General features: G+C 36.3%; 2 protein-coding genes and 1 long non-coding RNA gene across 3 annotated transcripts; all 3 read left to right on the plus strand.

The window, feature by feature from the left end:
- The first annotated feature begins 8,320 nt into the window (after positions 1 to 8,320).
- Positions 8,321 to 9,085, plus strand: LOC125201980 (uncharacterized). The gene is made up of 2 exons (XR_007173012.2): positions 8,321 to 8,514; positions 8,761 to 9,085. It is a non-coding gene; the product is annotated as an uncharacterized LOC125201980 (long non-coding RNA).
- Positions 9,086 to 10,381: 1,296 nt separating this feature from the next.
- Positions 10,382 to 14,073, plus strand: LOC125214374 (putative late blight resistance protein homolog R1A-3). The gene is made up of 2 exons (XM_048115377.2): positions 10,382 to 13,061; positions 13,704 to 14,073. Exon 1 carries the CDS (start codon positions 10,427 to 10,429, stop codon positions 13,013 to 13,015), a length of 2,589 nt encoding a protein of 862 aa, XP_047971334.1. The 5' UTR covers positions 10,382 to 10,426; the 3' UTR covers positions 13,016 to 13,061; positions 13,704 to 14,073.
- A 1,270-nt stretch (positions 14,074 to 15,343) lies between these two features.
- On the plus strand, positions 15,344 to 15,940 carry LOC125195140 (uncharacterized). The gene is made up of 2 exons (XM_048093336.1): positions 15,344 to 15,556; positions 15,620 to 15,940. Exons 1-2 carry the CDS (start codon positions 15,344 to 15,346, stop codon positions 15,938 to 15,940), a joined length of 534 nt encoding a protein of 177 aa, XP_047949293.1.
- The last annotated feature ends 2,186 nt before the right edge of the window (positions 15,941 to 18,126 follow it).

The following is an 18,126-nucleotide window of genomic DNA, read 5'->3' on the forward strand; positions in this document are numbered from 1 at the left end:
ATTCTGTTGCACTTGTATTAAATTGGGGCTCAATTTAATTAGTAAAAGTCCAACAGGTTTGGCCCAAGTCCGACCTCCATGGATCCCTAATCTGGTCCATAATAACTCTATATAAAAGGAGATTAGAAATGAGATTAATTGTGATTTTAATCATTAATTTTCGTTCTCCCCTCTAGGAGTGGACAAAAAATCGATTTTTGACAAAACTGATATCCTGTCTTCTTTCTAATCAAGCCCTTTTCGATTCTGACAAGCTTTGCCCACCCAAAGGTCAGATTCTGAGTTCGGGATACAAATTAGAAGATTCGTGGTTGAGTAGAACATCACGTGGAGAAGGCGCAAGCAATCGTCGATTCTTTGGGGAATCAGATCGGTAATTCTAAACCGTAGGAAATTCATGAATTAGGGTTTTAATTCCTTTTACATGAATTATTTGTGTTCTTGAATGCAATTTGATTTTTTAACATGTAGATAATTAATCCCATAATCGGTCAAATAGATTTATAGATCTGATTTATTTGTTTATGCATGACTTCCGCTGTGCAAGGGGCACCAAACCCCAGCAGTAGAAACTGCACCCATCCATAATCCACCTCTGATTTACTCCCTTATCAACTACATTTAGGAGCTGGGTTGGGGGATCTATACTTTCCACACAATCAGAGGTATTCTGGCCCTTCCCTTCAGCAGCTTGCTTCCTTTTCCATGCACAACAATCCTTTTTTAGATGCCCAGGTTTCTTGCACCAGTGACAAGACCTGGTTTCCTTTTGAGTATCAGAGCTAGAGGGTTTAGAATCTCCAGATTTCTTCTTGAATTTCTGCTTTTGAATTTCTTGACATTCAAAACCTCTGCTGCTTGATCATCAGACCCTTTGCTGGTACTTCTCTGAAGTTCCTTGGCCATAAGGGCTGAATACACCTCTGCGTAGGTGATTGGCTTGTCTCTGCCGTAGATGATGGCATCACTAAGTTGATCATAAGAACTGGGCAGGGCATTGAGTGTCAAGATAGCCTTATCTTCATCTGAAATCTTGACATCCACAGAGCCAGGATCATCAATAATCTTGTTGAATTCCTCCAGCTGCTCTGTGATGGATCTATCTACAGCAAAACCATAGGAGTAGAGCCTCTTTTTCAAGTAAAGCCTATTTTCTAGGGACTTAGCCAAATAGACTTCATCCAACTTCTCCAAAATATCCATGGCTGTCTTGGATTCTTGAACATCTCTCAAGACTTTGTCACCCAAGCACAAGATAACTGCCCTATGGGCTTTAAGTTGCATCTCATCCATCTTGGTCTGAGATTTCTCATCAAGAACTGGAGTCTTCCCCTTTTCTGCAAGAGCCAAAACCGCAGCCAACCCTTGTTGAATGAGAACAACCTTCATTTTCATCTTCCACAGGCCATAGTAAATTTTGCTTGTGAACTTCTCTGCATCTAACCTTGCTGCCATCTCTGAAAATCGCCTGAAACTCTGGAACTCAGCTTCAAAAATAATTCCCACCGGACGGCGCCACTTGTTATCACAGCAAGTAAGATTTACTCTCTTTGATTGTCTCACACACTCACAGTATGAACACTCTCACAAACAAAATTATGATGAAAAATAAGAGAGGATTTCTTGGAGAAAGGGATTCTCTTTTATTGACTCTACAAGATACAAGAGATCGAGCTATTTATAGCTGACACAATTGTGGTAACTGCCACTAACTAACAGAATCAAGAAACAAGAATCTTGAGCCTCCAACGGCTATTTCCTAACTAACTAACCAATTCTAACGGCTAGTTTCTGGTTGCTTCTTTCTCTTTTCTTCTACCCTTTTTCTTTTAATTCTAAGACTGAAATGTGGACTCTATACTAACATATATAATTTCAAAAACCAACATTTATTAAGTACATATTTCAAAACATTCTAAAGTGAGACCCTCTCACAACTCTATATAGGGGTGACAAATAGTGCGTGTTGTGTCGTTATCGTGTCGACACGATAACGACATGACACGATAACAACAAACACGAATACGACCCGTTAAGAAAACTCTAAATACGAACACGACCCCTATCCTTAGACACGAACACGACACGAACCCATTAATGACATGAACCACTTCGGGTCAACACGACACGATAACAACACATATATGACACGACACAATAATGACACTATATTAATATTACTATTTCTTAACGTGTAACACGAACACGGCACTATACTATACTAAGTGCTCCACTAGACTACACATAATTTAAATTTTAAAATAAATAAAACATAATAATATTATAATATTACTCCCTCCGTCCCGCTTTATGAGTCCCAGTTAATCAATTTCGGACGTCCCGCTTTACGAGTCCAGGTTGGGATAAACTAATAAAAGTTGCTTACAAAGTAAGTAAAAAAGTGTTAAAAGTGGGTCCCAACATCCAGTACAACATTTATTTATTACACACTCAAACATTTTCTTAAAACATGTGTCCGACTCAACCGGGACTCCTAAAGCAGGACAGAGAGAGTATTTCTTAACGTGTAACACAAACACAATACAAACACGACACAAAATTTTCGTGTCGATACGATAAGGACACGAACCCAATAAGCTTTGACACATACCCATTAATTTCGTACGGGTTTGTGTCGTGCCAAAAATTGTCAGCCCTAGTTATATATGAGTCATACTTTTTTGTACTCTCTCCGTCCCATTAATATGAAATATTTGTTTTTCGGTACATGATATTATGTAGTGTTGTTTTGTCAGTTAATGAGACATAGTAAAGTAAGAGAACGGAAAAAAAATAGAGATGGTGGTAGTTCCATTAGGAAACGTTTTATTTTTAATGAGACAAATTAAAAAGAAAAAAGTTTCATTTTTAATAGGATACCGTCTGCCATTAGGAATCTTATTCTTTGGCGGCACAGGTTTTAATTAAGAACAATGAGTAGAAAAAAATTAGTGGAATATGAGTCTCACTTGTATATACTACTCCCTCCGTCCCAGTTTAAGAGTCCTGTTTCGCCATTTTCGTCTGTCCTAGTTTAAGTGTCTCATTTAGAATTTACCATATTTAGACATAAAATTTAACCTCGTTGTTAATGAAATTTACACTAAAAGGACATTACTTTCATAAAAATAAAACAAAACAAAATCCTAAACATACAAAAAGTCAAAAGGATCCCACTTTCCACTACATCACTGCAATTATTACACACTCCAACAACCAATACCTCACTTCAGTTATTACACACTCCAACAATTTCTTAAAACCCGTGCCCTAACTAAATTGCACTCCTAAACTAGGACGGATGGCATATTAGTTTTAAATGAAATGTGAATGAAATGAGTTAGCGGAATGTGAGACCCTATTACCATTTATGGTAAAAATGAATCGGTACTTTTATTTGCGGACAAATTAAAATGGAAAAACAAGACTCCTATTCGAGGACGAGGGAATAATACAATTCGAGAGGGAATGAGTTAGTGGAGTGTGAGGTCCATTACCAATAGCAAAAAAAAAAGAAGTGAAATAGTTAATGAGAGACATACTAAAATAGAAATTTGAGAAACATAATAGAGAACAGAGGGAGTAAATTACTTCGTCCGTCCCCTCTAAATAACAAATTTTCCTTTCAATAAAATTTCATACTCTCTTCGTCCCACCACAAGTGATCAACTTTCCATTTTGAGTTGTCCCACCACAAGTGATCAATTTCCTTTTTGAGCTAAAAACAAAACTTCAACCATCTCTTACTTTATTCTCTTTCTTACTTTATTTTCTTTTTACCTCTCTCATACTTTACTCTCGCCACTTTAACTCAATATGTATCATTTTCTTAAGAGTGAACTACATAAATGGTACCTGATCTTTCACTTTCGCAGATAAATGGTACCTAATATTTATTTTATATCGTTTTTGGTACCCCGTGACAAAAATAACCCTAGGTACCAATCAGGTGATTTTTTTATTATGAAGAATATTTTTGGAAATTTCAATTAAATAGTAGTACCAAACATGTGATTATTTTTTCTTCATTTCTTATTTCTTTTCTTCTTTCATTTTCTTCGTTCTTTTTTCTACATTTTCTTCTTTCTTTTTAGTATTTTATCTTTCTTTATTCTTTATTCTTTCTTTTTTTCTTTTTAGTTTATGTTTCTTCTTCCTTCTTTTTTCTTTTCTCTTCTTTCTTTTGTAATGTTTTATACATACATCTAATTGCATTCATAATATAAATCAAGAACACAAGGTCTAATTAAATTAAATATTTAAAGTAATTAGATCAATTGAATATTTTTTATTAATTATTTTATACTCATTTTAAGGTTGAAACACCTAACTAAAAATATTCAGGTTTTTATTTTTTATGAATACAATTCACGATGATAAATTTTTATTAAGGCTATATTAATTAGTTATTAATTTAATATAAAATATAATAATAATAATAATAATAGTAATTAAATAATAATTATTATTATTATTATTACTACATAATATTATATGATTCATAACTTATATAATTATACTATAATTATTTATTAATTACTACTGCTAGTTTTTAAATTATAATAATAATATTATTATTATAATAATTAAATATAATTATAACTAAGCATATTTGAATGAGGGCCATCTTTTATTGCTTATAGCATCATAATCCAAAATCAAGATCAAATCTCCACCCTTAGATTTTAAAATGAGTGGATGAGATTAAATCTCAATAAATAGTAGACAAAATATCAACAAAAGGGTAAGATCGTCATTTTGTTATCATATCATATTTTTGTGTTTTTTATATCAACATAGTTTATTAAAAATATCAACACAATGACATGAGTATTTCAACAAAAGTACGCGAAAATATCAATCCAGTTTTATTGAGATTTCACATGCATTATATTGAGATTATACATTCATCATATTGAGGTTTTATATGCATTATATTGAGATTTCGTCAAATCATCAACATATACGAAAACTGAAATAAAAATCATCAAATTTCATCATTCTATCATAATTTTCGTGTTTTTTTTTACATTAACATAATGTATTACAAATATCAACACAATGACGTTAGTATTTCAACACAAGTACACAAAAATATCAACCCAGTTTTAATGAGATTTCACATGCATTATATTGAGATTATACATTCATTATATTGAGATTTTATATGCATTATATTGAGATTTCGTCGAATCATCAACATATACGAAAACTGAAATAAAAATCATCAAATTTCATCATCCGAACATCGTCGAAACATATGGAATTGAAATCTCGTCAGAATCCTTGTAAAATTACCTTTAATTTGATATATTTTTTGTGAAAAAATAATTTAAATTGAGAAAGTTACGTAAAAATAAAGTTTTAGGATAATTTTAATAAGAGAGGATTGACAGTAATACCTTTTAATTTTATTTAATAATTATTTAAATTCAAAATATAATGCGCTTGACATTATATCAACCATTAGATCTGCTAATCTAATAGTTAAAAATTGATTTTAGTTTTGGATTGCTAATTAGTTAGCAATTGATCACCTTATAAAAATAAGTTAATTATTAATTTAATATCAAAATAATAATATTAATATTAATTAATAATAATAGTATAAAGAGTGAGGAGAATGAGAGAAGATATTATAATATCACTTTTGGTACTAATTTTATGTATGCCCAAAATATCATCTACTCCCTCCGTCCACGAAAAATATGGCACTTTGTGAATGACCCGGGTTTTAATGCAAAATTGGTAAAGTAAGAGAGAGAAGGAAAAAAAAGTACTCCCTCCGTCCGCTATTAGGAGTTCCGTTCATGGGCGACACGGGTTTTAACCCAATAAAATCTTGGTATACTGGGCATAGATAACTATTTTAGCCTACTACTCCCTCCGACCACGATTAAGAGTCCCATTTCTAAATGGCGCGGGTTTTAAGAAATGTTAAGAAAAGTGAGTGGAAGAAAGTTAGCAGAATAGGAGTCCCACTTGTATATATTAGTTTTAAATGAAATGTAAGTGGAATGAGTTAGTGGAAGGTGGGACCCAATTACCATTTATGGTAAAAGTGAACCGGGACTCTTATTCACGGACGGACTAAAGTGGAAAAACGAGACTCCTATTCGCGGACGGAGGGAGTATGAGAGAAGGGAAAAAAATAAGAGATAAGTAGTATTAGTGGAATGTGAGGTACATATTATTTGAATGTGCCCTATTTTTCGTGGACAACAAAAAATGGCAAATGTGCTCTATTTTTCATGGACGGAGGGAGTATGATATAAATGGAAAAATGTATTTGTTTAAAGAGCATTTTCGGATGAAAATTGCATCGGATACCAAAAATGTGATTTATAGGTGTATAAAAAACGATATAAAATAAAGATCATGTACCATTTACATGCGAATGTGAAAGATCAGGTACGGATGGAATCCATTACTTGTAGTGGAACATATGGAATATCATTTGTCTAAGAGCATTAGCAATGGAGGGCCGATGGGAGGGCCTTCCCCATCGGCCCTCAACGCCTGACCATAGCAGGCAGGGGGCTGTCGATCACCCCCTTCCCCTCTCCCCCAAATGGCCGATATATCGGCCTATGCCGATGAAAAGGGCCCTTTGATCGACCCTCCATTGTGATGAGAGGGCTGACGATCGGCCCTTGATCTTGTTTAAGCTGAAACAAAATGAGAGAGGAAGAAACATGGAGGAAGAAGAAGGAGAAAGCGGCAGTTGTGATTACTAAGATTAACCCAAATAATTTATATTTAAACTATAAATTAGTGGGCCAAAATTTTTATTAAATAGATGGACTTTAAATTAATGGACCAATAATTTTATTAAATTAATAGACTATATTTGAGATGGGCTAATTTAGGTTTTCATTTAGTTAATTAATAAGTTGTAACATATTTGAGATAAATTAAAATTAATTTTATGTACTATAATATTTTTAAATTTAATTTAATTATGTTAACATATTAAATATAGAAGTGCTAAAAAATTAAAACAAAATATAATAGTGTGGAAATGAAATGGAAAGGGAAGGGTCTTATGGGAGGATCCTTCCATTATGGGGAAATAGGCCCTTTCAAACAATGACGATGTGAAAAAAAAAAAAAGAAGAAGGGCCCTATGGAAAGACTTTCCATTGCTAAGAGCATCCGCAGCGCTGCTCGCTGGGACGGACGGCGTCCGTGCCGTCGGCGCGGTAACGCGCTGTATGACGCTATGCTCTCGCCGCTGGCATGGCGCTGCTCGATGCATCGAGCATGTCCGTGCTGCTGAGCAGGCTGACGTGGCGGCACGCGATTGGCCAACGGCATAGCCATAGGCGTTTTCATTTTTTTTTTAAATTTGAATTTAATTTAAAAAATAGTTTTTAAATAAAAAAATATTTTACCACTTCCCAATAACTTATATCCATTTTCTCTCCACTTTCAATTTTTTTTTCAATTTTTTTCCTCGAAATTCACATTTTCATCTATAAATACCCTCACTTCCATACAAGAAATTTACCAACACACTACACAATTCTCATCTAAATTCTCTCATCAATTCTCAATGTTTCACTCTTAAAAAAAAAAAGTCCAGCTTTGGCAATCGCCCCTCCGACTCCCGTGATTGGAACCACGAATGGTTCGGCTCACAACCATTCCCTAGTCCGGAAACGCAATTCTCATCCCCTCCTCAAACCCAAGGTTCTCAAGTTTCTTATGGCTACCGGCCTTACCCTGTGGACGACCAAGAAGCCCCCGATGATGGGCGATACGGGTGGGCACCCGAACCCGGATCGGGAGGGAGCGGCGGCTCTCAAACTCCTCCTACTCTTACTCCTACTCGTGGTGTCCGCACCCCGTACACTCCGGGGGAGATGAATGAGTTATTCAAAGCCTATTTGATTATCTCCGAAGATCAGGAGGTTGGCACGAACCAAAGCGGGGATAGGTTTTGGTGACGCGTCTCTCGTCGATACAATGAAAACCGGCCGGCTGGAACCATCTATCACAATGAGAGTATGGTGCGCAATGACATCTTCAGAGCCAACGAAAAAAATCCAAAAGTTCCAGGGGTGAGCAAAAAAACCGAAAACCGAATATCCGGACCGAACCAAACCGAAAAATTTAAAAATCGGTTCGGTATTTTCGGTTTTTCGGTTCAGTTCGGTTTTGAAATTTTGGAATTTTCGGTTTTTGGTTCGGTTTGGTTCGGTGGGGGAAAAAAAACGAATAACCGAAAAACCGAAATATATTTAATTTATTATATTATATTATATAAATATATATAAATATTTAAAATTCTAACCCTAATAGAAATACCTTCCGCCTCCTCCATCTCCATTCTCCACTCTCTAACCCTAAAACTCTCCACCTCCAAAGTCCAAAACTCCAAATTGACGGCTATCTCTTCACCAGTCCAGGTCGTCGCCTCTAGCCAGCCCGTCGCCTCCAGTTTCCACCCGTCGTCTCCAGCCATCGAACAGTTGCCTCCGCCCTTCAGCCATCTATGCCGCTTCCAAGAAGGTACAAGTTCAGACTCATATATTTGATTCCTATTCAATGTGTTGTAGTTTTTGATATCAAGTGTTGTAATTCAGAGTTATGTTTAGGCTGTGTAAGATGTCCATGCCTGGATTTAAAAGTTTTTGATATAAAGCGTTGCAAGTATATTGTTAGATGGTGAAATTGACTAATTGAGTGTTGTAATTTCCATAGGTTGAAATTGAGTGTAATTTAATGTTGTAATTTTCTTAATCTCTATTCTTGTAGGTGTTGAATAATGAAAGTCAAACAGTTGGAGATGTCCTTGGTACTTGGAAATTTGAGCAAGAAGAGGTCATGAAGCTTAAGTTTGTTGAAGGGGAGTCTTTTCAACACTTTTCCATCTAGAAAAGGAACTCGCCCAACACAATATGATGAAAACATAGAACAACGTATTTGAAGATATTGAAGAGCGAATATCTGTGGTGAAATCTCCATTAGTTTATGTACTCCTATGAAACTTTGGTTTGGTTGATATTGATGTTGTAGCCTAAATATTGATTTTTGTTGGTTGATGGATATTAATCATGATATGGTTTTATGATTTCTTATTTTTTTTGGTATTTCAGTTTTAGGGTTTATAGTTTTTTGAAATTTCATATAATTTTGATTTTAGGGTTTATAGTTTTTTGAAATTTCATATAATTTTGGTTTAATTTGGTTTTTATAGTTTGGTTTTTTGTTTTTCGGTTTTCGGTTTTTCGGCTTCAGTTCGGGTTTAATTTTCACCAAAATTCGGGTTTTTGGTGTTCGGTTCAGTTTGGGCAAATAACCGAACCGAAACTCGAATACTCATTCCTAGTATTACCCCTAGGAAGAGCGGTCGGCGGGGAGCGGCAGGAGCGAGCTCAACATCATCACTGCCACCATGGCGACCTACCAATTCCAATATCACAAACCGTTCAAGTACCTAAGCGCTTGGCACGAGGTGCGTCATCATCAGAAGTATAAGGGTGGCTTAACATCCTCCTCCAACAAACGGTCGAGGTCGGTATCCCTATCCGAAGCCGGCGAGGATGAGGTGGCTAGCTAGCTTGCCGCAACTAACTAGGGTAGCCCCGACACCGGCTCGAGCAGTTCCCGATGCCGGTCGCAAGGAAGGAAGAAGGCGACGGCTAACCGCCGACGGGCCGCGACACCATCCGCCCCTGCTCCCGCTCCCTTTGTGCCACTTCAACCCCCCACCAACTAGTTGTGGACCCTCTTGGCTCAACTTAATATGGCCGAGACATCTCACATGTCTCCCGAGCAACTTGAAGCGCATCGGGCAATGATACGAGGTCTCCGACAAACATTGGGGATAGGGCCGGAGAACTAGTTCTTCCACGTGGGTATTTTTTAGCCTTTAATTATGTAATAATTTTTAATTTGTAGAATTTTAATTATGTATTTTTTTAAAAGATTTTTAAGTTTGTAATTTTTATTTTTGAGCATTTTAAGTTTGTAATTTTTATTTTTTAGGATTTAATTATATAATTTTTATATTTTTATGTATTTTTATATTGTAGAAAGATTTTTAGTAATTAAAGTATTTAAATTAAGAAATGATCAGGTCCTCGCGGATGAATATTGACGTGAGTGTTCTACTTTTAGGAAAAAGCAGTGAATAAAAAATTAATATAAGTGGGTCGAGTCCACTGGATGCTCTAATGCTCTAATGGAGATAATAATTAGATTAGGCGGTTGCCAATCTAGGCCTAATTTGGGATAATAAAGTGTAGGGCCCATTGAATCGTCGACATATCTTAGCTGTATCCAACTCATGTGATATCAATAACGGTGCACGACTGCACGTGATTCTACTATTTTTTTATGCTATAAACAGTTGCCATTTGGGGAATCAGTGTTGCTATTCGAATTGGATGTGTTCTTTAATTTCGTTGAAAGAGTTATCATGGCAGCTTATGGTGCTCTGGTTTCTCTTACGCATATTATAGACACCCTTCACAAACACTCTTCCCCTCCCATTTCCATCCCTAAACCACAACTTCATTCTCTTACTCAAAATGTCACCTTCTTGCAAGAGTTTCTTGATACTTATATTTCCCCATTTGCCGATAGCCATGAAGCTGATCCATTGGAGCGTCGCATTGCTAATGCAGTTTATGCAGCTGAGGATATTATTGAAGCCCAGATTGTGGTTCAAATTGATAAACAATCCACAATTGTTGAAGATCATAGCTTTTACACTAATCTACAAAAAGTGATAGAAGAAATGGATCTAATCACGAAAGAGGTGCAAAAGATTGCAGTCGAACCTCAGTTGCAGCAAAAGCCTGTTGCTCCCTTGACGACGTCGTATTCCACCGAAAACGTGATGGTAGGCTTTGAACAAGTGTTTCTTGAAGTTTTGGATGAGCTCACTCGGGATCAAATTAACCGCCAAATCATCCCCATCACGGGCATGGGCGGAATTGGTAAGACCACTCTTGCCAAAAGTTTATTTGAGAATGCACTTGTTAAGGAGCATTTTGATATTTGTGCTTGGACTACAATTTCTCAAACTTATAATGTTAGAGAAACACTTAAACAAGTTTATATTCAAGCAAGTGGGAATGAAAATTTGAGCCATCTGAATAACAATCAATTGGGAGAAAAAAATTTCAAGGTTTTATATGGCAGAAGGTATCTCGTAATAATGGATGATATGTGGAGTGTAGATGCGTGGGAGAGGATAAAATTTTTCTTTCCTGATTGTGAAAATGGTAGTAGAATAATTATAACAACTAGGATGTCAAACTTGAGCTCTCAATTGAATGGGTCTCATAGAGTTGATATGGAGTTTCTGGATGAGGCTAGTAGTTGGGATTTGTTTTCTAAGATTGTGTTTGGGAAAGAGAGCTGTCCTATTGAGTTTGAGAATATTGGCAAGAATATTGTAGCAAATTGTAAAGGGCTTCCTTTATCAATTGTTACGATTGGAGGACTTTTGGCAAAATCTGAGCACACGAGAGCATATTGGGAGCGAGTAGATCAAAATTTGAATTCAATTGTTAATAGTAGTAATGATGATTTGTGCTTGAGAATATTGAGGATGAGCTATATCTATTTGCCAAACTATTTGAAGCCATGTTTTTTGTATATGTCTGTATTTGAGGAAGATCGTAGGATTCGTGTATCGATGCTTGAAAGGCTATGGGTGTCTGAAGGATTTTTGAAACTAAGGAGTGGAAAATGTTTGGAAACAATTGCGCAAGAGTACTTTAAGGAGTTGGTTGATAGAAATCTCATTTTAGTTGATGAGTTGGGGTCTATTGGAAATGTTAAGTCTTGTAAGATCCATGATTTGTTGAGAGATATGTGTTTGAAAGAAGCGGAAAAAGAAGGGTTTCATTATGTCATAAGAGATGATCCTCCATCTAATAATTCCAAACGCCGGGTTGTTTTTCCACCTAAAGGTTCAAATTTGTTAACAAGTGAAGTTTTGGGATCTTTGTTATATGCTCGTTCCATAATATGTGATTGTCACATTTATGATGGCGGTGACGTAGAAGTTCGACTGCCTCACAATCTTAGATTGCTGAGGATATTGAAAGCACTTGACGAAGATACTAGGAGTCGTGCTTATTTCCTAGAAAATGTGTTTGAATTGGTGAACTCTCGTTATCTTGCTGTTTGCGTTCGTAAGAAGTCCAGTTTCCCGTCTTCGATTGAGCTACTTTGGAATCTACACACATTGATTATTTATTGTTGGGATCATCTTGTCGTACCGACTGAAATTTGGAAAATGCATGCACTTCGACATCTCGAGTTTAAGTTAACCGAGGTGATTCTCCCGGTTCCTCCTAGAGGCGGCAATAACATTGTTATCATGGAGAATCTGCAAACACTCAAAGGAGTAAAGAATTTGAATTTGGATGAGGAGGTGGTTAAAAGAATTCCTAATGTCAAGGTATTGCATATAAGCTACCTTGGGAAACAAATGGAGGAAGAAGAAAAGTGTCTAAGATATCTTCAATGTTTGAGTAAATTGGAAAACTTTCGCTGCTGGACCAAACGTGGAAATGGTGAGTGCTGGCAGTGGATTAGGTTCCCACAATCACTCAAGAAGTTGATTGTTAATGCATCTATTGATGTGGAGTTGGAGGGCTTATTGGACAAAATCGGTTCATTGCCTCTACTTGAGAAATTTGTATTACGAAATGGTTTCTTCAAAACAGGCAAGTGGGAAACAATTGAAGGCCAATTTCCAAGCCTCAAGTTTCTAAATTTGGCCAATAGTGATGGTCTAGAAGATTGGATTGTCACACATAACTCTCTCTTTCCACTTCTCCAACAACTTCATCTTTCTAGTTTATATAAACTGAATGAGATCCCATCACAAGTTGGAGATATAGCAATGCTGAAATCAATTTATTTGAGATATTGCAATAAATCACTTGTGGTGTCAGCTAAAAAGATAGTAGAAGAACAAGAGAATTTATATGGAAACCAACTAGACCTTCGTGTTGTACAAACGCTACTTGACAAGTTCCAACTTTGAAGTCAGAGTGGATATAGCTGAAGCACTGAAGAGTTGGCATGCTGCGGTAATGTGAAAATTCTACTACTATGTTCTTAATATTCCTCTCTATGTACCATTGTTTAGTTGAATCAAATTATTTTTGGCAAAATCATATTCACTTAATCTCTCTTTATTCTCTTTTATATTTTTTTTCTCGCTACGTATCCACTTTATTCACTCTCCTTCTCTATTTCTTTATTCTCACTTTACTTAATTTACTAAATATTTATTCCTTACTCTCCATGCTGAAAAAAATGTCTTAATATCGGTACGACAAATGAAGTAGTAATACTTTTTTTATAAATAAAAAAAAAAGTAATTACTACTCCATATGTCCCAATATAGTTGAGTATTCTTTTTGGTTGTCCACTCTAGTTGGGAGTATTTTTCTTTATGGAAAAATTAACATTTTTAATTTCTCTTTGATTTGCTAATATTTTATTCTATCTTCTACTTTATTTAACTTTACCTTATTGATTTAATTTTTTACTTAATTATTTTATTTTCTTTATACTACTAAATCACTAAACTAAAACTTCCTTAAATTCCGTATAAAATAATACTTTAATTAGGATAAGAGGAAGAGTATTATATACTAAAAATAGAAAAAGAATTAAATGGGAGAAGTTTGAAATTGAGTTGGTTGTACTTGTACCAAATTCTGCAGGCAAGACTTTGAGCCTCAAGAACTTCAGGCCAGTTCCAGATCATCAAGTTTCTAGAGCTGTGTTGGTGTAATTGTTTAGAAGATTGGAATGTCTCATACAACAATAATAGTGGACGAACAAGGGAACTTATACCCAAGTACTGTGAAAAAGTGTGAGCTTATATAGTTTGATTAATATGTCTTCATGTCACCAACTACCCAATAACTCACACCCATAATTAGCGCAAGTTTTTTCTACTGTTCTACTTTAAGACCAGCAGGTACAAGCATTGCAGTATTTTAGTTTCTGTTTATATTTTTCTATTCTATAAATAATACTGTAATTATTGATGCAAAGTAGAGGTATCTTAAAATTTCCTTTAAGGCTCCATTCGGTACCGCGGAATTGGGGCTCTGGAATTGGAATTGAAGGCATTGGAATTGAAGCCTTCAATTCCAATTCCGCTGTTCGGTATCACAAAAATGTGTGGATTTGGAAATGAATTCCAATTCCACCAATTCCAATTCAACAATATCAATTCCACACCTAAACATAGATGCTTTATCAAATGAGATTTGTAATTCCCATTAGTTTAGCATAAAATCAGCTTATAAGATCTAACGGTGTAGGATTAGTCTTAGTTCTAGATTGGATACTATATGCATTTTAACATGACCCGTCACGCTTAGAGCATCCACAGTGGGACGGACTCTCCGCCCGATGCATCGAGCGTGCTACCGTCCGCCACTGTAGCAAGGAGGACGATACCCGATGCATCGTCCGCGGACGATGGCGTCGGAACATGCAGCGTCCGCGGTATCGTCTGCCCCATTGCGAGTCACGCGGATGATGCAATTCGTTTTTTTTTTTTTTAATTTCTTATCTATATATACCTCACATTTCTCATTCCATTTTCCACACTTTTCTCTCCCATCTCTCATCAATTCTCTTTTCCCCACACACCAATTTGTCTCTCACTAAATAAATGAGACGCGGCGACGACTGGAGTACCTTAGCGGGCATTACTCGGGCCTTATTCGATTGCGTTCATGAGGTTGCAGCGGAATGCTTGGCCGAAGTGGTATGCGAGCGTGAAGCGGCGGAAGAAATCCAGAGGCCGATTCGACGTCGGATGTTTGTCTGCCGTGAGCACAACTTAACTCACCAACGTCTGTTCGCAGACTATTTTGCCGAGGAACCACGGTAGGGCCCAACGGTTTTTCACCGCCAGTTTAGAATGCGGCGGGATCTCTTTTTTCCGCATTATCCACACATTGGAGGCACGTGATCAATACTTCCAGTACGGGAAGATGGCATCGGCAAACCCGGACTTACGCCGTTGCAGAAGTGCACGGTTGCGATCCGATAGTTGGCCTATGGCACCACGTCGGACATGTTCTATGTGTACCTTCACGTCGGGGAGACAACTGCCCGTGAGTGCCTGAAGAAATTTTGTAGAGGAGTTGTGGAGGCTTTCCGGAACACATATTTGCGAAAGCCGAATACTGTCGATTGCCAGGCCGTGATGAACATGTATGAGACGATGCACGACTTTCCTGGAATGCTAGGGAGCATAGATTGTATGCACTAGGAGTGGAAGAATTGTCTGACGGCGTGGAGAGGCCAATTTACTAGTGGATACAAGGGCAGCCACCCGACGATGATCCTCGAAGCCATCGCTGACCATCGGCTTTGGATCTGGCATGCTTACTTCGGTGTGGCGGGGTCGAACAACGACATCAACGTCCTGAATTCATCGTATCTCTTCACCGAGCAATGCAATGGCAATGGCCCGACCATCGAGTTCACTGTAAACGGCCGCAAGTATCATATGGGGTACTACTTGGCCGATGGCATATACCCGAGGTGGCCTGTATTTTTGAAGACGATCAGGTGCCCAACGGATCATCACTGAGCTTTATTTATGCAACGACAGGAGGCCATGGGGAAGGATGTGGAGCGGGCATTTGGTGTGCTCCAAGCGCATTGGGCAATAATGAAAGGTTCAGCGCGTTTCTGGTACAAGGAAGTCATCGCTGATGTCATGTATGCGGGCATCATCTTGCATAACATGATAGTAAAACACGAAGGTGGAAGCGTCACCGATTGGGCCGATGATGAAGCTGGATCTAGCACGGCGACTCCACCCCACGTTCGAGGATTACGGATGGGCCACAATGAGGTTATAGCTAGAGGTGTCAAGTGGGCCGGCCCAGCCCAGCCCGGCCCGGGCCCGGAGAGGCCCACTGATATTTAGGCCCAGCACGACCCAGGCCCATGTCTGGGTCGGGCTGGTCCGGGCTTGGGTTTTGGTTTGCATATATGAGCCCAGCCCAGTCCAGGCCCAGTTAGCAAGTTGGTCTAGGCCGGGCCGTGCTGGGCTGGGCTTGGGCTTGGGCTGGGTCAAGATTACATACTTTTATATTGAAAGAAAAACAAATAATAGTCTTCATAATTTTATATGCAAAAATTACAAATTCATAAAACTTAGCTAAATGTATGATGTAGCTAAAATATAGTAGCAGTAGTATGTTAGATCTACCAATCAAACACTATTTATTATATACATATATGAATAAAAATTTAACTAATTTAATAATTAATCTCTATAACTATGTAAATATCTTTAATTCTAGGATCCACTAATTTGTAAAGAGAAATTAGTTGACAATGAATCTCTATAATTATGGAAACCACTATTAATTTAATACTAGGAATAGGATCCACTATGTTTATAGAAAAATTTAGATAATGATTATAATACTTTAAATCAAGTACTATATAATAAAACATTGTATAAATCATAAGGATAATTTTATTATTTCATTTTAGAGAAAAGAAAAAAGAATAGAAAAAGACGAGTATGATTAAGTGAAATAGGTCAAGTATGAACAAATTGAGGGAATATACTGAAAGTTCCTATAATTTTGACTTTCTTTTAGGGGTGCTTAATCGGTTCTTCGGTTCTCGGTTAACCGGAATCAGAATCGAAACCGGCCGGTTAATTGAGGAATCGGAACCGTAAAATCGGAATCGGAACCAACCGGTTCCTAACCGGGAACCGGATTATAATACAATTTTATTTTTTTAAAAAAATTTAATATACTAATAAATCCGATTTAATTTAATTAATTTTGATTTAAAGTAAAATAATTTGAAACATTGAGTGAGTTTTAGATTTAAATAGTGTTAGATTTGCGAGCTTTGTTTTCTGAAGTATTTAAAATGTTTAAACCGAGATACTTTGAATCTACAATTATTTCCCTAATCTATTTTTTATGAACTACAATGAGTAGGACTTCTTAAGTTTGTTTTTAATTTCCAAAAGAATTTATACAAATGCAATTAATATTATCATATGATAGAAATTTGACTTTATAACAAATTTATGCAACAATTCATTTAACATACGATTTTAACCTATTTGTGAATAATTTATTAACTTTTCCGTTATAAACTAAAAAGTCACAACAAGATCAATTAGTATTGGAAATTCCAATGAATATTTGTTTAGCCAAAAAGGGAAAATGGTTTCAATTTTAAAACTTATTTTTTTTTTAAAATTGCTAACATAAACTAGTCCTAGCTACTATGCTTGGCATCGCTCTTATCCATATATGAATATTATTGTATTGTTGGTTTGTATTTTTTGTGCATTGATTTGAATTTTTAGGTATTATTTGTTATATTTCTAGATGTTGGATTATTATTTTTTTAGTATTGAACTATTTAAAATTATAAATAAATTCGGATTAAAATTACATATCGGTTCCGGTTATAGGATTTATGAAAATTTAAAATCGGTTAACCGGTCAACCGATTTAGTTAGAACCGGAACCGGCCGAATAAGCAGGCCTACTTTCTTTAGACTCTCTAGGGAACCATATTTAATCAAATCTCGATAATTATGGAAATTAGTCTTAATGGAATAAATCAATTATTCCCAATTACTAGGTGGTCTAAACGTAAAGATTAATTACACGTTTTTTTTGTTTTTATACTTGTATCTATCTTATGAAGTAGAATATTTTTATGTACAGGGAAGTGCATGAAAGGTCCCTATCTTTTGTGTTTGTAACATCGTTGACCCTGAACAAAAAAAATAGTACCATATGGGTCTAACAAAATATACAATCACAAACTAGGTGTTTTTAGTCATTTTTCTCGGACGAAAATGCCAAAATGACATGAAGGACAATTTTATCTAATAACCGCCAACCTACTCACCCACTCTACATTAACTTGCAGAGCTTTGTCAAATCATACAGTGTAAGGGTTATACTCCCTCTGACCCAATAAATATGAAACATTTAGTTTCCGGCACGAGATTTTATGCAGTGTTGTTTTGTGAGTTAATGAAAAGAGAGTAAAGTAAGAGAGAGGAAAAAGTAGAGAGAGTGATGCTTCCATTTTAGGAAACGTTTCATTTTTAGTGGGACAACC

This window comes from Salvia hispanica, chromosome 2, assembly GCF_029641045.1.
Source record: "Salvia hispanica isolate PSC_SH4W2 chromosome 2, Shi_PSC_v1, whole genome shotgun sequence".
Taxonomy (NCBI): Eukaryota; Viridiplantae; Streptophyta; class Magnoliopsida; order Lamiales; family Lamiaceae; genus Salvia; species Salvia hispanica.